The sequence below is a fragment of the Malaya genurostris genome, chromosome 1 (assembly GCF_030247185.1).
Source record: "Malaya genurostris strain Urasoe2022 chromosome 1, Malgen_1.1, whole genome shotgun sequence".
In the NCBI taxonomy this organism is placed as follows: domain Eukaryota; kingdom Metazoa; phylum Arthropoda; class Insecta; order Diptera; family Culicidae; genus Malaya; species Malaya genurostris.
The window spans coordinates 43,706,465-43,730,077 of record NC_080570.1 but is presented as its reverse complement, the minus strand read 5'-3'; the positions used below and the strand labels follow the sequence as shown (position 1 = coordinate 43,730,077).

The 23,613-nt window shown below is 36.5% G+C and overlaps 1 protein-coding gene across 13 annotated transcripts in view; it reads left to right on the top strand.

Annotated features, from left to right (window-relative positions):
* LOC131438262 (cGMP-specific 3',5'-cyclic phosphodiesterase) overlaps positions 1-16,799 on the top strand; it is a 189,803-nt gene extending 173,004 nt beyond the window's left edge. For all 13 annotated transcript variants that reach the window (XM_058608232.1, XM_058608234.1, XM_058608185.1 and 10 more), the window contains 4 exons: positions 13,820-13,973; positions 14,050-14,209; positions 14,455-14,675; positions 15,442-16,799. In XM_058608232.1, coding sequence (XP_058464215.1) covers positions 13,820-13,973; positions 14,050-14,209; positions 14,455-14,675; positions 15,442-15,902 — 996 coding nt within the window. In that variant the 3' untranslated portion in view covers positions 15,903-16,799. The remainder of the gene's footprint in view (positions 1-13,819; positions 13,974-14,049; positions 14,210-14,454; positions 14,676-15,441) is intronic.
* Positions 16,800-23,613: the final 6,814 nt, after the last annotated feature.

Genomic DNA, 23,613 nt, shown 5'->3' with positions numbered 1-23,613 from the left:
GTGGTTTGCAAAATTTCGTACTGGTCATATGAGCACCGAAGACGATGAACGCAGTGGACGTCCAAAAGAGGCTGTTACCGATGAAAACGTGAAAAAAATCCACAAAATGATTTTCAATGACCGTAAAGTTAAGTTGATCGAGATAGCTGACACCCTAAAGATATCAAGGGAACGTGTTGGACATATTATTCACGAATATTTGGATATGAGAAAGCTTTGTGCAAAATGGGTGCCGCGTGAGCTCACAATCGATCAAAAACAACAACGAATTGATGATTCTGAGCAGTGTTTGGAGCTGTTATATCGAAATAAAACCGATTTTTTTCGTCGATATATAACAATGGACGAAACATGGCTCCATCACTTCACTCCGAAATTCCCACTTCACAAACGAAATTCCTTTTTTTCCATTTTTTCACAATAACAAAAGTAGCTACACTCAAAATGCAATATCTCACAAACTTATAATCAGACAGCTGTCAAATTTATACACGTATCTTTTGAAGGTTGGTACTAACTGAAAATGGTATGGATTTAATCCTAGTGGCGCCCTCTCATAGAAACGATACGAACTTTTCAGCCGAACTGTTAGCGTATCGTTCAAAACCGACACTGCCTATCAACTGAAACACACTTATGCCAGTGTTTGATCCGATCCTCGAAACATTTTTTTATATTCAGTTTTCTACGGAGCTGTTTCTTTGGTCGACCGAATAGGAAAAAGTCGCAGGGAGCCAAACCAAGCGAATTCGGTGGTTGCTGAATGGCATTCCTTTCATTTTTAGCCAAATGTTCATGGATAACGATGACATTGTGTGACGGTGCGTTATCGTGATGCAAGATCCACGAGTTGTTTGCCCACAAATCTGATCTTTTTGACGAATTGCTTCTCACAATCGTCTCATAACTCCTCTATCATCTCTCTAATAGTCAATTTGCGGTCTAAGGTCTAAGGTCCATTTTTTGATTTTGTTCATGTTTTCGTCGGTTTTCGATGTCGATGGCCTACCGCTTCTCTCTTCATCATTCACAGACTCACCGTCACTTTTGAAACGTTCGTGCCACTGATAAACGACTGTTTTCTTCAGAGTATCATTACCGAAACACTCTAACATTTGTAATATCGTCACACCATTGAAACCGTTTTTAACGCAAACTCGTTGTTGCGAATTCAATTCCGTTTTGAAAATTGTACAAAATCTAGCACACGCACAATCGCAGATGTACTCAGTACCACGTAACTTTTACAAATGTCCAGGTACCAAGCTAAAAAATTATAGAATATCAATGACAGATGTGGCAACCTAAAAAAAAAGAAATCTAATTGAGTCACTGACAGCGCCACACGGTGGTGATTCCGGGAACTTTTTGATCAAGGCAATGTATATGGTTATAAACCATAAGTATTTTTAATTGGCTGTATGTTGTTTAAGACGGTCCATTTAGTCATTCAATTTATAATCAAAAAGCTCTTATAATTGATTTTCTCGTCTTTAGCGAAATTGTTTATTCTTTATCACAAATCAAAATCTTTGGCATGATGAAAATACTCCAACTATGCATCATCTTATAGAAGAACTGAATAATATTCAAACAGGATCTTTGGAATTACAACTAACTTGTAAGACGTTCGCTAAAAATATTCAGTTTGTGAAGTGCATATCATATTAGTTTATAAGTGAATAATATTTTACCATTTTTCATGAATTTTTGAAGGAATTTTAAATAATTTTTGTCCACGTTTGAGTTTTAGATACTGTATTTTCCACGCTTGAAATCAATAATTTATAGGTTTAGAGTTCTTTGAATCCAACATGGCGGCTTTTGGTTTGTGGATATTGTCTTAAATCGCTTTATTATTGGTATTTTCGAGACGGGCTTGACATAAGTTCAGAAATGCGAGACGGTCACTAACGATTTGTTGTGGATTTTTCAAATTTAAATGAATTTATGAAAGAATTTGATTATTGCATTTATGGAGTAATTTGAACATTACGTTGTAATTGATAGGCGCGCACTCAGAAATTTTTTTCGGGGGAAATCCAACAAAGTCGTTTGTTGGAAATTGACCGTTTTATAATTGACCTAAATATCTAATTTTTTAATTAATAATAATAATAATTTTAAATATTACTTATATTTTTAAAAACATCACTAGAAGATTGTGCCAAGATTTTTTTTTTTCAAACTTGAATAAAATCAAAAAACTTTCTTTGGTATAAACTACCATAACCTTCACAATTTGTAAACAGTTATGTTAATTTAATATAGATTTAGATATTGCAACCCTGAATGCTATACATAACTGAATAAAGTACGCTGTGTGCTAGGTGGTGGCGTTTTCTTCTTCCGTACCAGCACGTACCGATGTTAGATCATTTTGTATGACAGTTTGATAGTTTTGAAACTGATTGCCCTAAAATTTCAGAACCGGAAGTTGGATCTGGATTAAAATGCACAGTATATTTTAAGACACTGAGGGCTTTTATTTGAATCATGATTTATGAAAACCGGTGCTGAGAAATCGAAGTGAGTTCCGTTGGAGCTTTTCTGCACTATTCCCGGTGATTTCGGAAGCGGAAACCTGACACTAGTAGACTCATAGTAGATTTATATTTCCACTAATTAACAAGGTCTACCAACTAGATGAATTTAACAGTAAATTTTATTTAAAATGTGCATCTTGTTTCGCCATCGCCTGTGAAAAAATACTCATAAAATTGAAAATTTTTACTATCGTACTGTAATACCAGAACCGGAAGTCGGATCTTTTCATTTGCATCTTAGTTTGTAAAAATCGGTTGAGAAATTTCCGAAAAATTGAGGGCGCATTATCTCATAGATTCGCTTGTTGTCGTATTTTTTTAAATACTTATGAATAAAGTTATATATAGGAATATATACTAATAAACCCTGAGTATTTTTAATTGACTAATATGAGGGAGACATAAACGTGCATGTTGTTTAAGACGGTCAATTTAGTCATTCAATTTAAAACCAAAATGCTTCTAGAATTCATTTTCTCGCCCATTGCGAAATTTCGAGACAGGCTTGAAATAAGTTCAGAAATGCTAGATGGCCACAAAAATTTGTTGTGGATTTACCAAATTTAAATGAATTCATGAAAGAATTTGATTTTTGCATTTATGAAATAATTTGAACATTGCATTGAAATTGGCAGGTGCATTCCCAGAAAATTATTTCGGGGGTTATAAAACCCGAAATCATCCGTTTTATAATTGACTTAAATATAAAAAAGAGTTTTTATAATATAGGGGAGACCGGGGCTAAATCGGACACTTTAAGGAAATTGAGAAAAGCATGCATTTCACCTAGGTTTTCAAACAAGTTACCTATACCGTTGTGTAGCAAAAACCTTTTACTACAATTATGGAAAATTATGTATTAATTTCGGTAAAATTCGCGATGAAGTGACCAACCACAACTCCAAAATTTCAGAAACTGCGGGGCTAAACCGGAACATTAGACATTGAAAAAACACCCATCATACCTAGTTAGGTTTTTACCTAATATATCTATACAGTTGTGTAACTTTAACTTACTGCTATAACAATTGGGAATGTGACTTGCATAACGAAGTGACCAACTCAAAATCCTTTATTTGGAAACCGTGGGGCTAAACTGGATTATAAAGTTTCACACAAAAATAAAGAACAAATACTGTAGGGCGCCAAATATTAAGGTTACTTTATGAGCACAAAAGAAATGAAATCGTGTTCGAATGGATTGTCTGTTAGTTTCCATCTTCCGTGAGACATAATTTTTTTCGCTGGGAATACAGATATTTTCTTGAAACTTCACGCCCTATAAAACCACATAATTGATGTTGAAACTAACTTTGGAGTCTTCATTGAAGACTATTTGATTGTTTCGTTCCATATAATGAATGTTTCGATTAAATTTATAGTAAATCTTATTTTAATAAGGATCGAAATAAGTGTTGGTTTAGAAGATATTTAAGCTGTCCGGTTTAATCCCATGTCCGGATTAACCCTGGTCTCTCCTAGGTTTTTACTTATCACTCTTATTCAACCTTCAGCTATAATTCCCAATTTATGATTTTGAAAAATTTGCATTTATACGCGCCCGGCAATTTCCTACACAACCCAGTAATTTTTTGCTTTCGTGTGTTTTCTATTATATTTGCACCATTACAATTCTGCAAGTGAAGCATTGAAAGCAATTTGCAAAATTCACACAATCATTTAACTAGTATGTGCGATTATCGATATTCGGAAGTGTGAAAAAAGTTTGTCTGTCTTATTCGTATTCGCGTCGTCCAGTTATGTCTCTGACATCACCCTCCCGCCTTTGTTTTTTGGTTGTTTTTCAAGTTGTATAACAACAGGCGTAAAATTTTCCCCTCTTTTGCATTAACAGTACATTATCACTTAACAATGTATCTTAGCAATTAAAGACTGTATTCGAATAAAATGCACCGTTTACTTTTGTTTATCACTTGATGCGAAAGTAGCAAATGTTAAATTTTCGGCCAAAACTTGTCTAGAGTGTAATTTGAACGAGAGAATGCAAAAATCAGATAAGTGCTACTTAGTTTGAAAAACCCGTTAAAGTATTTTGGAACATAGCCGGTTCTTCCGAAACAAATGCTTTTAACCGGCGAAGTTTTGTATGTTTGTTTGTCACAGGCTGCCAGATCCATGCTGCGTTCCACAGCGACAGTCCGAAAGCCGTGCCCGGCTTTAGCACTCAATATTTTTAAATTTTGCATTACAAAATACTTCAAGAGGTTTTCCAAACTAAATTGCTCTTATCCGATTCTGTGTTCGGTTTTTGCATTCAATGTTTTTATCCGTGTTTTTAATCCGCAATATTGAAAGGGATTTTTTAAACTACGTTGCTCATGTGCGATTTCGTCACAATCTGCCAAGTGGTTATTAAGATAACTTCCAAGCAAGAAGTGCTTTGACAAAAGATTATGGGCGCGGTCGTGGCCAGTCCAGGCCAGTCTCACAGGTGGATTGCAAAACAGTTTGTAGTTTTTCATCAGCAACTTCCGCCTGGTTATTTGGGAGAAGTGTCAGAAGAAGAAGGTCGACCACTTTGGTAAGAAGTATTGAGTGCGAGATGCAATCTGTGGGTGCGATAAATTTAGTCAGTCCTTCTTAACGACCGGTGTCATGGGCAACCAAATATATTAAAAAGAATTCTTCTGCCGGTACCGCAAATGTAACATTCTTTTTTGGGTGGATCTGGCACCGTGCCATTACGTGAAACCGACGAAAGAGTGGTTCGAAGCCAACGATGTATAGCCAATACAAGTTTATTTATTACCGACTTGGAATGAATTTTTGGAGATCATTTTTGTTTGCCGTATTGTTTTCGAGTACAGTCTTTATGTGTGTGTCAAATTGCTTTCGATGGGCTCACACTTCACTCTTATTACGAGATATATATTGTTTATTTTCAAAACACATTGATAAAAAGGTTGAAATTCGTTGCCGAACGGCCCATCAAATTTCATGTTGAATGTCGTTTCACATATTTAATGGTCATGGGAATAATTTTACTTGATGATAATTTGGTAAATTCAGGCTTTTCATGAACATATTCACCGGTTATGTTTAAAACAGTATGTTATCATCATTTTCCCCTTACATTTCAACTTTGTAATCAATACTATTAAAGCTACATATTGATCCTACGCGGTTTTTAACTGAAATAATGATTCATTCCCAATGCAAATCCTGTTTTTCACCTTGTTGGATAAATAGTATGGTTGGTTACACAAGTTTAATGAAAAGCCTAAATTGATTGATGGTCGCTTCTGATTTAATTTCCTGATTACGCATCAATGGCAATCACAATTCGTAATTAAATGAAAAGTTAATTTAATTGAATTTTGTTAAAATTCAACAGCAAACTGAAAACCGTAGGTTGTATTAAGGTGCAGCTGGGTTGTTATACTATATATTCAAATGTTTCAGCTCACATTTCACTTCAAAATGTTTACCTGAAACCTAATTTACGTAACTGCTTCTTTTGCGTACCCAACAAGTTTCCGAAAGTGAACCACGAAATTAGATTTTTCCTTGGAAATATCCTTTCACACTTGCTTTGGTGAATACGAAAACTGTGATTGATGTTTTCTCGTATGTGCTTTAAGGCTTCACTGTTGGCATACCTGCCATACTACATATATTATGTACATCGTTTTCACAGTCGCTTTGTAGAAGTCGATCCGCCCTACTAAATCCCCCACCCCCCATCCGGGATTTCGTCCGGGGAGACACGATCCCTCTCGCCACCCTGCATGCCTAGGTGTGAGTTCATCCCTTTGCTCGACAGATATATTCTCGCGTCTTCATTTTCCGAGCATCATTTATAACGCGGCTCCGGTATGTGAATGTCATACGTAATAAATTACCGGATAGATGATGGCGGGTTCTGAGCAGGGCGATGGGGATGAATAGAACTTTTTTTACGTGTCAGATCCTGCCAATTCACCGGAATTGGCTGGAAAGTTGGGACTGATGCTACGCTTACCACATGAAGGGTAGGGTTTATGAGGTATAGTGTCAAAAAAAAGGTTGCACTCCACAGACTTTGTGTATGACAGAAGAATTTTATTGCAACTGGAGGGCTTTGTAGCCTGTTTGTGGAATGCATTAGAAATTAGAGATATTGTTGCTGCTGTTACACATTTTATTTTAAGTCCTGGAATTTACTTTCAGGTTCGTTCGTTCCGGAATAAATATTTTCGTTTTATGTGACGGGTTCCTTAAAAAATATTTCTGTGTTACAATTCTGTCTGTTTCGAACTGTGGGACAGTAATTTGATGTGGATACTTCTAGATAGTAGTCCTTTTTAGGCACTACTGATGTATAAAAGCCCGAATGCAAAAGTCGGATTTTGAATTGAAAATGTGTTTTTAATGTATTTTTGTTTTAAGTACCGGACTTTCAATTCAAAAAGCGGATCAAAGCTCAGGGTTTTTTTTCCGGAAGAAGTGTTTTTCTGCGATTTTTGCATTCTTTGAGCACAAAGACATATTTACACGTTCCAAAATCCCAAGAATTATTGGTAGCCGGATACCCAGAGCAATAAATACCTGATTTTATTATTAGGATACATAAACTTCCATAAGTTACAACTGTTTTTCCATCCACCATTGAGTTATGACGTTACGAAGCGTTGCATGCATTACTTTCTTGTAAGTTATTAGCGTTACTTTTTTGTAAGTTAAAGGCGTTATGAAGCGTTACTTTTTTGTAAAAGTTACATGCGCTACTTTTTTGTAGTTTATGACATTACGAAGCGCAACATGCGTTAATTTTTTGTAAGTTATAAGCGTTACTTTTTTGTAAGTTAAAGGCGTTACGAAGCGTTTTTTTTGTAAGGCTTTGTAGCCTGTTTGTGGAATGCATTAGAAATTAGAGATATTGTTGCTGATGTTAGTCCTGGAATTTACTTTCAGGTTCGTTCGTTCCGGAATAAATATTTTCGTTTTATGTGGCACAGAGAGGTTCCTTAAAAATATTTCTGTGTTACAATTCTATCTGTTTCGAACTGTTGGACAGTAATATGATGTGGATACTTCTAGATAGTAGCCCTTTTTAGGCACTACTGATGTATAAAAGCCCGAATGCAAAAGTCGGATTTTGAATTGAAAATGTGTTTTTAATGTATTTTTGTTTTAAGTACCGGACTTTCAATTCAAAAAGCGGATCAAAGCTCAGGGTTTTTTTCCGGAAGAACTGTTTTTCTGCGATTTTTGCATTCTTTGAGCACAAAGACATATTTACACGTTCCAAAATCCCAAGAATTATTGGTAGCCGGATACCCAGAGCAATAAATACCTGATTTTATTATTAGGATACATAAACTTCCATAAGTTACAACTGTTTTTCCATCCACCATTGAGTTATGACGTTACGAAGCGTTGCATGCATTACTTTCTTGTAAGTTATTAGCGTTACTTTTTTGTAAGTTAAAGGCGTTATGAAGCGTTACTTTTTTGTAAAAGTTACATGCGCTACTTTTTTGTAGTTTATGACATTACGAAGCGCAACATGCGTTAATTTTTTGTAAGTTATAAGCGTTACTTTTTTGTAAGTTAAAGGCGTTACGAAGCGTTTTTTTTGTAAGGCTTTGTAGCCTGTTTGTGGAATGCATTAGAAATTAGAGATATTGTTGCTGATGTTAGTCCTGGAATTTACTTTCAGGTTCGTTCGTTCCGGAATAAATATTTTCGTTTTATGTGGCACAGAGAGGTTCCTTAAAAATATTTCTGTGTTACAATTCTATCTGTTTCGAACTGTTGGACAGTAATATGATGTGGATACTTCTAGATAGTAGCCCTTTTTAGGCACTACTGATGTATAAAAGCCCGAATGCAAAAGTCGGATTTTGAATTGAAAATGTGTTTTTAATGTATTTTTGTTTTAAGTACCGGACTTTCAATTCAAAAAGCGGATCAAAGCTCAGGGTTTTTTTCCGGAAGAACTGTTTTTCTGCGATTTTTGCATTCTTTGAGCACAAAGACATATTTACACGTTCCAAAATCCCAAGAATTATTGGTAGCCGGATACCCAGAGCAATAAATACCTGATTTTATTATTAGGATACATAAACTTCCATAAGTTACAACTGTTTTTCCATCCACCATATTTGCCCAATTTGGCCCCGAGAACTTATCCGTCCCCAAACTTCAAAAGAGTACTCATCTATAAAAAAAATCACATCACACAAAAATCATTGCCGGCCTTCCGGAATATCAAAAAAGGTGGAATAATTGTATCGGGGAGTCAAAAGTTTGGGGAACAATTTGCTTCAAATTTCATTTAAATTTTAAGGAAAACATCGCTTCGAAATTCATCTAATCACAAAAGTTTGTTAATTTTATTTTTGTTAAGTTTGTTAATTTTATTTATCGAAAAAAGATTCCCAAAAGGTAAGCGAGTGATACTGCGACAGTGAAAATTTGCGAAAATATGCTCCCCAGAGGCTGAACTCGAACCTGTAAACATTCTCAATCCCGTAAAATTGTTTATTCGAAACACTGTACGAGGAAACAAATTCCCTTTCCATAATTGATTTATAGTCGGCGTTAAATAGATGATATAATACTACTACTAAAGACTTTTGTGATAAATTGTATTTCATTGTCGCTTGAGTATCTGAAATTGCAAGATAGCGAGAACTTGAAAACAGAAGCGCTCATACGTTACTTTATTGTGAATTATGACGTTACGAAGCGTAACATTAAGTTATAGGCGTTACGAAAAGGTACATGCGTTACTTTTTTGTGAGTTATGACGTTACGAAGCGTTGCATGCATTACTTTTTTGTAAGTTATTAGCGTAACTTTTTTGTAAGTTAAAGGCTTTATGAAGCGTTACTTTTTTGTAAAAGTTACATGCGCTACTTTTTTGTAGTTTATGACATTACGAAGCGTAACATGCGTTAATTTTTTGTAAGTTATAAGCGTTACTTTTTTGTAAGTTAAAGGCGTTACGAAGCATTTTTTTTTGTAAGTTATAGGCGTTACGAATAGTTACATGCGTTACTTTTTTGTAAGTTATAAGCGTTACGAAGCGTTTCTTTTTTGTATTTTAAGGCGTTACGAAGCGTTACTTTATTGTAAGCTATAGGCGTTACTAAAACTTATAGGCGTCATGAAGCGTTACATACGTTATGTTTTCGTTAATTATAGGCGTTACTTTTTTGTAAGTTATAGGCGTTACGAAAAGGTACATGTGTTACTTTTTCGTGAGCTATAGCGTTACGAAGCGTTGCATTTTTTGTAAGTTATAAGCGTTACGAAGCGTTACTTTTTTGTAAGTTAGAGCGTTACGTAGCGTTACTTTATTGTAAGCTATAGGCGTTACTAAAACTTATAGGCGTTATGAAACGTTACATACGTTATTTTTTCGTTAGTTATAGGCGTTACGAAGCGTTACTGTTTTGTAATTTATAGGCGTTACGAAGCGTAATATGTGTTATTTTTTTTTGTAAGTGATAGGCGTTACGAAAATGTACATGCGTTACTTTTTTGTGAGTTATGACGTTTCGAGGCGTTGCAAGCATTACTCGTTTGTAAGTTGCATGCGTTACTTTTTATAAGTTTTGTGCTTATCGAAGCGTTATATGCGTTTTTTAAGGGCTAACGCCTAACGACATGATGAAGCGTAACATGCGTTATTTTTTTTTAAGTTATACGCGTTACTTTTTTGTAAGTTAAAGGCGTTACAAAGCGTTACTTATAGGTTATAGGCGTTACGAAAAGTTACGTGGGTTACTTTTTTGTAAGTTATGACGTTACGGAGCGTTACATACGTTACATTTTAGTAAGTTAACGGCTTTACGAAGCGCTTACTTTTTTGTAAGTTATAGGCATTACAAAAAGTTACATGCGTTACTGTTTTTGAAAGTTACTTTTTGGGCTTTACGAAGTGTTATATGCGTTTTTTTTTTACATACGTTACGAGAGCTGGCATTCCAATTTTAACTTGTTAACCAATTTTAATTGAAAACTTACTTATTTGCAAAATCTACTGGAAATGTCAAAATTACGAAAGGATTAGAAATGATCCTAGAACGACATGGAATACACTGATCAAAATTAGCGCGATGACATATCTTATCGAAACGAAAACTTGTATCTAATTTTCAGTGGCGTACCGAGGAAATTTGGTGCCCGGGACAAAATAAGAGATTTACCGCCCCCATCGTTGGTTTTGGTTTAGTGAGCAAAAAAAACGAAGCAGAACTTCATCTCCGGAAAGCTGGGCGGAACTTGGGCGAGCAAAAAAAAAGGTCCCAAGAATTACTTTGCCGCCCTTTGAAATGGTGAACCCCCCCCCCCCCCCCCCCTCGCGCTACATACGCCCCATACGGAAAATGAAAATATTATTCAAGTGAATTAATTGTTCTATTCTATACATGAAGGAATCATTAGTTCTTTTCTTGATATGAGAGTATTCAGAAAATTTGAATGGTTAAAATCAACGGTTTAAGTTTCAATTACTTGGGCATCACCCTCGTTCAACTGATTTGGCTTCCTCTATTATCTATTATCTATGCTGAAACGTTAATTTATCTCTGAGAAATTTATGTGAATTTCGTTTTGGAATTTCAAATCACTACTTCCGGAACATGAATCCGAAACCAGTACAGCCAAAGTAAATTTGTATGACCATCTACTACATTTAGAAGATAGGCTGTGCTACTCTATGCAGTGATTTGTTTATTTGTTTATTTGTTTTATTTGTTTATTTGTTTGCTTGTTCCATCTGACAATAAAAGTCTTAATGAATATAGAGTTAAGTTATAAAATCGAGGATTGCGACACTTTCTGAACAAACTTATGCGATGATTCACCAAAATCGAATAAATTTTCAACTAGGGAGAAAGTTCGAACACACGCTGCAATAGGTTCGTTGGCTCCAAACGATGTCCGATGGAATCTTCGTTGTAGCAAACCTGTTGATCGTAGAGTTCGTTGTGAAACCCGGAAGTCGATGAGAGACAGGATTTTTGGAGAGTCGATTTCGCCGTTGATAATCTTCGCCACAAACGCAGCTTGTTGAATCTTCCTTCGTCGTTCCAGTGTGTCAAGACCTAACAGGCGACATCGATCAGGGTACGGTGGCAGATCCAAGGGATTTCGCCAGGAAAGGTCTCTTAGCGCAAGCCGAATAAATCTTTTCTGAACACGCTCAATCCGCAAGTTCCAAACGAGTTGATTTATTCGTAAACGGGGATGAAACTGAGGTTTCCAATTGTACGCGTAGGACTCTACCACACAAATAGGAACTCAACCATTCAACGAACTTGTGTGATGCACCAAGTCGCATCAGTTTGCATAATAGAATTCGGTGGTCTATACGATCAAAAGCCGCTTTTAGATCGGTGTATACTGCATCAATTTGTACCCTTTCCTCCATACGCGAAAAGCAGGTCGAGGTAAAATCGAGCAAATTTGTACTAACGGATCGTCCTGGCATAAATCCATGCTGATCGGTTGATATATAACTTTTTGTACGAGAAAGAACAACAGAGCTGACAACTATTTCGAATAGCTTGGAGGCAGCAGATAGGCTCGTAATACCACGATAATTTCTCACATCCTTTCGATCACCGTTTTTGTAGACTGGAAACATGAACGACTGCTTCCATATCGTTGGAAATATACCATGCTCGAACGATTTGTTGAACACGTAACATAATGGTTCGAGCAGAGCAGTTGCACAGCGAGTAGAAACGACAGAAGGAATTCCATCAGGTCCAGCCGAGTACGAACTCTTCAGTTTCTTTGCTGCAGCACTGATCATTTCGGGAGTGATTATAAATGTACGCAAATCCACCAAGTTTTCAGGAACATATGATGCGGCGACTTCAGCTTCGATGTTGGAGGCCACTTTCTCAGTAAACACGGAAGCGAAGAATTTAGCAAACAACTCACATGAGTCTGATGTTGATGCAGACGTCACACAGTCAAAACAAACGTTCTGAGGAATGATTGAACATTTTCGCTTCGAATTCACAAAGTTCCAAAAATTCCTGGGGTTCCTACGTAGATCCGTTTGAACTCGCATGACGTAAGCTCTATATAAACCGGCATTCATTTTGCGGTACTCATCACTCGATTTTTTGAAATTTTGTTTTGTTTCTAAGCTCCGCCAACGACGGTGTCTGCGCTGCCAAGCATTGCGCTTTCGCTTTAAATCATGTAAACGTGATGTGGCCCACGGGGGAGAAATAGGTCGTTTAACAAATGGTAAATTTGTACTGAGCCAACGGGAGATAGTACTACAAAACGACGATGCCATCTCATCAACATTATCCGTTTCGCGCAGAGTTGTCCAACTATAATTCTGCAAATATTCCATCAGAGCTGAGAAGTCAATTTTTCTATAATTTAACCGTAAATGTGTGTCTCCCGAACTTGCTGCGTGTCGTGAATTATTGTCTTCAATGGGCAACGAAATTACTAAAGGTGGATGGTGCGGGTCAACGGGTAGGAGCGAAGCTACACACTCGTCAACAAACAATGAGCGGTCACAGGAACAAAACACTAGATCGAGTACCCGTCCGAGATGATTTTTATTTTGGTTCGACTGGTGAAGATTCAAAAAATCCATGCCATCGATCAGCGCCGTACTCGCAGCGGGCAGCGAAGAAGAGTTAAAACAATGCGTGGTATCCAGTCCATAATCCCATACAATTCGAGGCTGATTAAAATCACCACAAACAAGAATAGTTTCATCAGCAGATGCCTTACAGTTTAGTTCAATAACAGTGGAAATGTGTGCCTCTATTACTTCGACGATTTGACTCCTATCAGGAGGGATGTACACACCACATATGAACATTTTTTTCCCCTTTGTCGTCATTCAAGAATGTAAATGACCTAAAAATGTATGGCATCATCACAAGTCTTGTGGATTGTTGAGCTACATAAATATTTAGAAGGTCTTAGACATATGATACAGAAATAACATGGCAGTAAACGTAAAGAAATGTAATACAATAAGCTTCTCTCGGGCACTGTCACCAATTTTATTTGAATACTCCGTAATGACAGTTCCAGTTGAAAAGTTTAAAGTGTCTGTTAAAAATGTCGGTGAGAGGCACACCGAGAATTAGGTACAGAAGTAATCTTCAGTAACATTTTTCTTATATCTGAGGGCCCCTCCCGAAACGAAATCCTGGGTACGGGCCTGCCTGAAAATAACAAATTTTAGCTGTTTTTTATTTTCCACCATCCTGAGGAAGAAAACAACGTGAAAAGTACATCTATTAACGCTTAATTTTTTTTTTGTGTTTTTGCAGGCACTTTCCCCGGAGGACTTCCGCAAAGTGATGAAAACCGTGGAATCAGCCATCCTGTCCACGGATCTGGCGATGTACTTTAAAAAACGGAATCAATTTCTGGAATTGGTCGAAGGTGGTGAATTCGATTGGCAGTGCGAGGAAAAGAAAGAAGGTAAGAGAACGAACAACGAATAATTACACTGAGTTAATGTTTTCAATGTCTTACCTTTTCCTTTGACTCGATACAGTACTCTGCGGCATGATGATGACGGCATGTGATGTGAGTGCAATTGCTAAACCCTGGGAGGTCCAGCACCGGGTGGCCAAACTGGTCGCCGACGAGTTCTTCGACCAAGGCGATCTGGAAAAATTGCAACTCAATCAACAACCCGTGGCGATGATGGATCGGTAATTTGTTAGAAATTTGTAGTTGAAGTTTACATATCCCGTACGTGGTTGTTTTCAATTGCCTCTAATAGGGTTCTCATGAAGAAAGTGCAAAGTATATGTAACACTTCCAATGTAGTATTGATCATAATCATTTTTTAACATTTCATTATTTAAACTTTCTTATCATACGAGGAATCAGTAAATCAATTGTTTTATTGTTTAATTCATCGAAGGACTTGTAATAAATTCTCTTCATCTTACAGCGAACGCAAGGACGAACTACCTAAGATGCAGGTCGGCTTCATCGATGTGATCTGTTTGCCACTGTACAAAGTACTTTCGGATGCCTTCCCCTGGATACGACCGCTGTACGAGGGTACCCTGGATAACCGGCAGCACTGGCAGGACCTGGCGGAAAAGGTGGAAATGGGTCTTACTTGGATCGATCATGATACGATCGACAAACCGGTGGAGGAGTTTGCCTGTGAGATTGTTGATCATTTGATAATCCTAGAGAAGAAGTGAATGTTTTGCGCCGCCTTGCATGATATCTGTGCGTGATAATTTGCGTGCTCTTTTCCGTTGTTTTTCTTCTCGTCCTTCTACGGTGGTTGACGCTTTCTGTCCGTGAGATTATTGTGCACGTTCAAAATTACTGCGGAATCAAATATAAGCTGGAACAATACTCATTAGACGAAAAGAAAAACAGTAGTTTAGCTAGAAATGTCGCTTCTTTGACTTCAAATAAGCTAGAATAAATCATAAGATAATTAAATCACTATCCTCAATTTTTGAATCATAACAGCTGTCTTGTTAATATTCAAACTAGTTTTGAGTATTGAAGTTAAATTCACTTTTTTTTTGGAAAAAATTCAGTTTAATTATTTTATGATTCGGATTAGTGATTCTTCGAACTTTTTTTCTTGTTAAATAAAATCGTTCTGCCATTTGTTGCTAGCAGAAAACCGCCACACATACACACACAGTGGCACACTAGTATTTTGTCCTGCTGAATCTAGCTTAAATTTGAATGTGACAAACAAGCACCGTGTACCGCGCTGAGAAACCGCACAACCACCTGTGCATGTATGCAGTCAGTACACCACTTAAACACCTGCCTGCCTTATCGATGTTGGTGAACTACTTCTTACCGAATGATCTACGATCACGGGTTAACGATCTTGTATTCCTCTCCCATGCGTATTATTCTCTGTTCCTTCGCTCCACATCCCTTGACATTCCATTCACAGCTGGAAAGGAAGCCCTCGATGACATCGAGTTCACCGTGACGACACTGAACTGTGCCACCCACCCGGAGGAAAAGACTGACACTACGCCGATACACGAACGGAAGCCTCGCTTCAGCAGCCTCCGTAAGACCGGTGCCCTCGGGAAGGCCGTCCGCAGCAAGCTGTCCAAATCGGTATACAATAGTCATAGCAGCGCGGGTTCAACCGGAACACCAGACCGTCCTCCATCTGCCGTTACGAACTGTTCCCTTAGCTCCAAGTCGCAGGACGACGAGAAACAGCTACCGGAAGAGCACTTCGATGGTGACACAAACCAAAACCACAACACGCCTCCGACACCGAGTGCGATCAACAATGGGAACGGCACTGCAACGTCATCTACTGTCGAGCCGCAGATTATCAAAGCATCTTCCGCCGTCAAGCCAGTCAAGAAACGCTCAAAATTGTGTATGCTTTTGTGACCGAAGCACTACGACGGGAACTCCGAACACGGGGAAGCCACCACCAGTGGGCAGGAGAATTCGGTCTAAGTCGTGACGTGGGTTTTAACCGTTTGCTGTGTTTTATGGAAAAGGCTCTTAGCTGTGTTATTAGAAAAAGAAAAAAAAGAAATGGATCCGACTTTTATAAAACTGTTCCTCATGAACCCAAAAGCTGCGGTGTTGATTGAAGCTCCAAGTGGATGTGTGTGTATTATGAATTTTAAATAGAACAAGACAACCTAGATGTCAATCAAATGATCCGTTTTTTTGCTAAAACGTATTTTCTATACACATTTAAAAAATGAATCCGCTCACAGACTCTTGGCTCTGTGCTACACCTTGAAATGCAATATTTAGTTTGTTAAGTAAACAAAAAAACCTAAAGAAGTATATAATCGTCAAAGCTGTACACTGACATGAATGGACAAAACGATATTCGAAAAATCTTTGTAAAGTAGTAAAAATCTGTAAGGTGCTTTCTATACTTAGTAGTTTAATAGTTTAGGTGAATTACTTTCCGTATCCCTGATAGCCCATAAGCTTGAAATGTTATATTTCGAACCCTAATATATAACACTAACTTCCGACAGTTAGTAAGCGTAATCCATCCAGGAAGCACATCTCGCTTTATATTCAGTAAATGCACCTCGAACTAAGTTGCTACCATGCACTGGCAGGTACAGCAATAATTTGTGTAGAACACAAAACCCAATTTTAAACTAGTCATTAAATGCGTTCCAACCTAGGAGGAAAGGTGAGAAAAAGCACTGAATCCTCAGCATTCTTGTATGTGTGAGAATTGTTAAAAAAAACTTTCGTTTACTGTTTGCTCTTGCTTAATGAATTTGAATAAAAAATAAATAGATCAAAATAGAATTTCCCGTATTTATTGTAATCCAACACTGCCAAACATTATATGATTTTGAACTCACCTGGGTTCGATTCCGAACTCCGTACCTTCGTCTTACAATTAAAATCTCTATGATCAAAAGCAAAAAAAAAGGAACTATTCTTAAACCACTTAGTCCCTTCTCTTCTCATTTACACAGTCTCATTGAAACATTTTTGTTTGTTGAGATAATTTCCAACACTAATTTGGGTTAATTTTTGACTCAGTGTCACATATTTGGCAACATTTCTCGAACCAAATGTGTAGAAAACAATACATTTGAACTTGATCATTGGTCAAATCTGATAGAATAATGCGGATAAAAAAAAAGTTATTTGTCGGTTGCGTCACTTATATGATTATATCTACACAACCAGAAACGTTAGCCATTTGATCTTGAGCGAACTTGATCCACAATACCTTTCAAGCACGTACATACACATACTCATAAATACACATATACATTTTCCGATCTTGTCGAGCTGAGTCGAATGATATATAACACTGTGAGTCTCCGGAACTCAGACTGAAAGTCAATTTATCCAACAATTCTATCTATCTTTCTATAGAGAAAGGCAAACAGCTTAGTGTGATAGTCAATATTTGTGATCAACTAAATATATGGAGAACTCCCAGATTACAAAATTGCAATTTTTGTTTCTTGTCCAGGCTGTATCAATCGATTTTACCCTCTAAGAAAATCGATTTTACCCTCCACCGAAAATCTTCCGTAGGTCCAATACGTTGAGCCGTTGGTCCGATGAATGTCCAATAAATAAACCGTTGGTCCGATGTCCAATCGGATGGCCGATTCGGGACTTTCGTTTTCCGATTTTGAAAAAGATTATTGGCAAACAGAAGTCCGTTTTTGAAACATTTGCAATATGAGGAGTTCGAGCCCCGAAATATACAGAAAAAATATGAATTTTACGGGTGACATAATTCTACGTATGATACAATCCATAACTACTCAACTTGTCAAATGGCGCAATATACTATTCGTACAGAATTTTACAGATTACGAGTGTAATTTTCACTCGGCTATCAAGTGCCGTCGTACCAATTATTCTTTAAGCAAATAAGGGCTTCTGTGGCTCCGTTGATTACCTGGAGTGCTTTGTGATCTAATGTTTCTCGGTTCAAGTCACGCTGTTGATATCGATCTTTTGTTTTTTATTTTATTCGATGATTATCAAATCTACAACTTTACATGTTCTTGAATATAAATTTGTGTCAAATACGACGCTCCATTTATGTGCATCTTATAAGATCTAAAATCACCACTTTTTTCGAACTGTGTAGTTATACTGGAGAACGTTGGAAGTTCATAACAACCTATTTTTAATTAAGCACTTCTACTTCTACTTCGCGTAGAATACCAACACTTCCTCTCAAATTAGAAACAAATCAATTAGAAATGATCAATGTCTGATTTTTCCTGCTACTATACAGGATAGAACCGGACAATTGGCTTTTTGCCTTTCTCATATAGAATGGTTACGCAATCACTGTGAAAACCGACTTTTGAACCGAGGCCCGGAGGGCCGAGTTTCATATACCATTCGACTCAGTTCGTCGAGTACGCAAAATGTCTGTGTGTATGTGTGTGTGTATGTCACGTTTTTTTGCACTAACTTTTCTCGGAGATGGCTGAACCGATATTCACAAACTTAGATTCAAATGAAAGGTCTTGTGTTCCCATAAAAAATTCCTGAATATTATTCGGATTTATACCATCACTGAAAATGGGGAAAAACCTTAAAACTTTTTCTAAATCGACCTCAAATGTTTTCCAATTAATAGTTTTTATCAGTAGACGGTCAAACAAACCGATTTCGGTTATTCTTTTAAGAATCGAAGAAAATTATTTTGAAGAATACCACAGTATTATATATATGATAGTATGATTGATATGAGAAAGGCATCATTATACCACTAGGTGGATTAAAACAGGTTTTCCTATTAGAATCAAAAATCAGTATCGGTTTATTTAACGCACCGTTTCCCTTGTACATTTTCAAAGAAATTCTGCTGTTTCTTCGCATTCGAGGAAAATACAGGATGACCTGGATCGTGTTTATGTGGAAAACAAAACACAATTACAGGATTGTGTACGAGACACGACCGATCATGATGACATTAAAATTGCAATTTTAAAACTCTCTCAACTACAGATTTAAATTTGAAAAATAGGAACATAATTGTGAAACACTATCTAGGATTCTAAAGCTAGTTTTAAGAAGCTATTAACATAGCATAATCAAGTACGTTGAAAACGTATTTATACCAATATTTATAGCAAAAGTTTTTTTTGCAAACTTCTGCTTTTGTTCGTAAATAGAGATTTCTGTTCACGACAAGCGCCACCGGTGATTTGTTTCCTATGTTTGATGCACGTTATTAGGTAACGTTGAATAATGGTCGTACGTAAAGTCCACAACAGGTTGGTGTTTCGGAAAAGCCTATATGAAAATTTTCAACGCTGATGCATATCTACTGGTTTCTCTTGCTTCTTTTTGATTTCTACTTTCTCTACAGATCTACTTCTTAGGACATATGTATTTTGGCTTATTTCTTCAGAAAACTACAGAAAAATGAAATTGTGAAAAGTTTTTGAAGGCGTAATTGAAAGAAAATATTTTTCCACGGTTTTCCTTATCATAAATCTTCAATGTAATTGACACCAATATCTACATTTTGATAAACCCCTTGGAAATAAGTAGTACATTACGAATCATTTTCTTATACTGTATTTACCGGGTATACTTCGATTCAATACAGATTGACGTCATAAAAAAAACTGATATCAGTGATGCTGTATGATATTCGAAGTTATATTTAATATACTCTGATTTGTTTGAACGAAACATATAACGAGTCGTTTCATTAGGTTTTGCACGAACATGACATAACCTCACAAAAATTAACAGAATGAACTTTTTTTGACAGTCGACGTGTACTTGTTTCAGAGATGCCATTCATACAGATTTATCTGTATTATACAGATTTTTACATGCGCATACAGATTTAATACAGAGTACAGATTTCTTACAGATTTCTTAAATTTAATACAGATTTATACAGATTTCACCAAAAGTATTAAGGAAAAAATTAAACTATCTATTAGTATTTGAGCTACCTATTAGTATTTAATTGCAATATTTTTTGTGCAGATATTTAATGAAGAACACTGAAATCCATTCACATTAAAATTTGTAACTAAATTGAACTTAAAAGTTAGACAAGTCTTGGCATCATGAAACATTATTGCCAGACTGACAGTTGTATTACCTGACTTGACGTTGCATATTGGGTTTTGAAAATCCATCTCAACTTATGAAGTGAACATTTTCAAATTAGACAAGTATAGGGTAACAGAGGTATTTTGGCCACTTCATATATTTTGGCCCACCTATCAAACTTTATCGATTTCATCGGATTTTATCGATGTTAAGTAACTCATTTTGCATCAATTTGAAGCTAATCACATTAAATTACCTATTGCGGAAGGGGTTTTTAAAGATATTACAACATTTGGTGGATATTTTTATAAAGTGGGCCAAAATAAAATCAGTCCTAAAGTGGGCCAAAATACCTCTGTTACCCTATGGCACCATAATTCAATTGTTGTTGATAGAAAAAAACTATAAAATTTCGTCGATGAATATAATATAAGATATGAAATTTAATCTACCACTCTATAACCATAATCTATTGGAATAACACCTTTTAACATAATTGTATTGTAGAAATTTCATTTTATTAGCGAATACAGATAAATACAGATATTTTATACGAATCAATACAGATTTTCTATGAAAATATCTGGCATCTCTGACTTGTTTACAGTTTAAAAGTACATCAGAAGTTCATCGTTCGAATGTACCTTATGATAAAAAAAGAACCGGAATTTTCATTTTAAAATTCCCGCGCTTGTCCAATCGGTAAACTTTTATTCTCTCAACGTTGGCAACACTTTTATACACATTCTGTCAAATTTTGACGCATATCGTACGATTAGTTTTTGTTTGGCGTCTATACAAAGAAGTTGAAAAACTTTCGTGTGGCGATTTTTATAATGGATGAAAATTTAGAACAACGTGCGTGAATCAAATTTTGTGTTGCAAATGGATTTAAGTTTTCCGAAACGTTGAAAATGATAGAAAAGGCCTTTGGTGAGTCGTGTCTAGGAAAAACACAGGCATACGAGTGGTATAAACGCTTCAAAGGTGGTCGTACAAGCTTGGGTCATGATGAGATCCATGGCCGCCCAACAACATCTGTTACTGAAGAAAAACATTGAATCGGCGAAGCAAATCGTGTTGCAAAATCGTTCTGTACCGATTAGGGAGATTGTTGTGTTGTTGGGCATCTCTTATGGATCAGCCGAACACATTTTAACTGATGTTTTGGGTTTGAAACGCGTCGCTTCTCGGCTGGTGCCAAAAAAGCTGAATTTCACGATAATGCGCCGGCTCACACAGCGTTGGTTGTGTCGCAGTTTTTGGCCAAACACTCAACCAATATCATCAACCAAGCACCGTACTCTCCAGATATGGCCCCGTGTGACTTTTTTCTCTTCCCCAGACTCAAATTGCCATTGCGGGGAACGCGTTTTGAGACCATAAAAGAGAATTCGCTGCGTGAACTAAAGGCCATACCTTCGGCGGCCTATAAAACTTCTATGGAAAATTGAATCAAGCGTTGGCATGCATGCATTGCCGCAGGAGGAGAGTACTTTGAAGGCGATAATAAAGAAATTTATTAAAAATTGAAATTTTGCGTTTTTCAATAAAATTCCGATTCTTTTTTGATCATAAGGTAGAAATTGCAAGTCGCCTCACACTCGACAGATTCATACATATATCGCTCCTTGATGCTGGAAACACATACAGGGCAATCTTTTTAGTTATTATCACTGTGAAATACGTTTTCAACAGGCACTTTTTCGTTATTTTTTCAATTTTTAACTTGCAGTCGTAAAACAAAACACGTACACGGCAACTGTCAAAGATAAACTTGATTCATCGGCAGTTCATTTGTGTCGTCATCGTGCAAAACCTAATTCCGACTTTTAATAGGAACACCTTCATTGAACATAACTCAAAATTGAGTGGCACACCACTCAAATTCATATAAAGTGCATGTACTTTAAGCTTGAGTTACCACCTATCTACTCATTTTTGAGTTAAGAAACGAAGCTGTCAAAATTTAAGTATGTTGCACTCAAAATATGAAATCAAATCTTCTTCGTTGATGTTTAGAATGATTTTGATATTCTTATGATGGACTTATCACTTAGCATAAATAAAACCACAAAATTTCTATTGAAAATATCTGATTGATGTTTCATGGTTTCAAAAACCGGATCTCTTACGTTGTTAATATCGATAAGAATATTCCGTGAATGAAAACGCACTGAACTGAAAGAAGTATTATTTTTCATTCAAATGTTTGAAAATTCAACGGAGTTAATTTTATTCCAATCCATACTCAAATTTTGATATATTGCTCCAGTTTATGAATTTGAGTAATTGCAACTTAAACCATGAGTTATGTTCAAAGAGCGTGAAAACTAACGGTGGGTAATTTCAGAAACAATAGTACAGGGTCTACGCGGATACACAATGGTTTGTATATGTACTGTAGACTCGGCTGTGAAGTCTGTTGAAACAGAAAGGTAAAATTCCATGAAAGGAATGTAATGCCAATACTTTGCTTATACCGTAATAAAGAGAAAGTAAACAAACAGAATCTCAGCATATCACTGACAATTTTTCGCGATTTGTCGAAAAAAACGGGGTACCGGTAACTGAACACTTAGGGTGCCGGTAACCAAAATCAGTAGACATTTTGAAAATTACTAAAAAAAACTTTGGTTGCGAAAATTTTGATAGCATCCGGTATTAAATCACGAAATAGATCTATTTCACCTCATAAACATTGAATCCACTCACCTTTCCAATTGATGCGTTTCAATTTATGATACTATAAAAAATATCATAAAAAAAATTTGTGTTGATTTTCACGCAATTCAAATTTGTTTCAGCGCAGCAAAAAGTACAAGCGTCTGTTTGCTTGGGTATACGGCACAAAAAGAACGTGCTGCTATTACACACACACATGACATTTGTCGGAATGACGCTACATGCTTTCTGTCAAAAGTTACGGTGAGGTGCCGGCAACCGAACATCTTCCCCTAATAATAATAAACTGTCATTTGTACTCAGGGCCTAATCTAATGTGCATTAAGAAATAATTTAAATCCATCTTCAAATCACCTAGTTAGAATTGTGTTTAGTTAACTGATTAATAAACTCAAATTTAAGGAAAAAGAAGTATCTATGATTATCCTCTTAGCATAACTTTGAACTGAATCCATTTACATGTCACCGTTTCGCACGTAAATGTATATTCCAAAGTGCACCCGTCGATATATCAATCTTTTTATAAATAATACTTTCGAATCAAGTTAATTGTGAAAAATCTATCAACAAATCACCGAGATACAAGCACTTCAAATTAGGTACGAAAAACCTATCGCCGATAGTTCTGAATTGGCCTGGTAGCTCCCGTAGAATCAACAGCAGATCGGTATTCAATATACTCAAACGAACACGGTATATAGCAGACGAAAAATGACGTCCACACACACAAACGCAACTATCCAGCGAGTGAATGGATATAACTCAGTTTTGTCATCCACTCACTAGACAAGCTACGTATTTCATTCACAGGTAGCCAATGAAAATGAAAGCTGTAAAATGGCATATAGATTTCTCTTTGTTAGATGATACATAG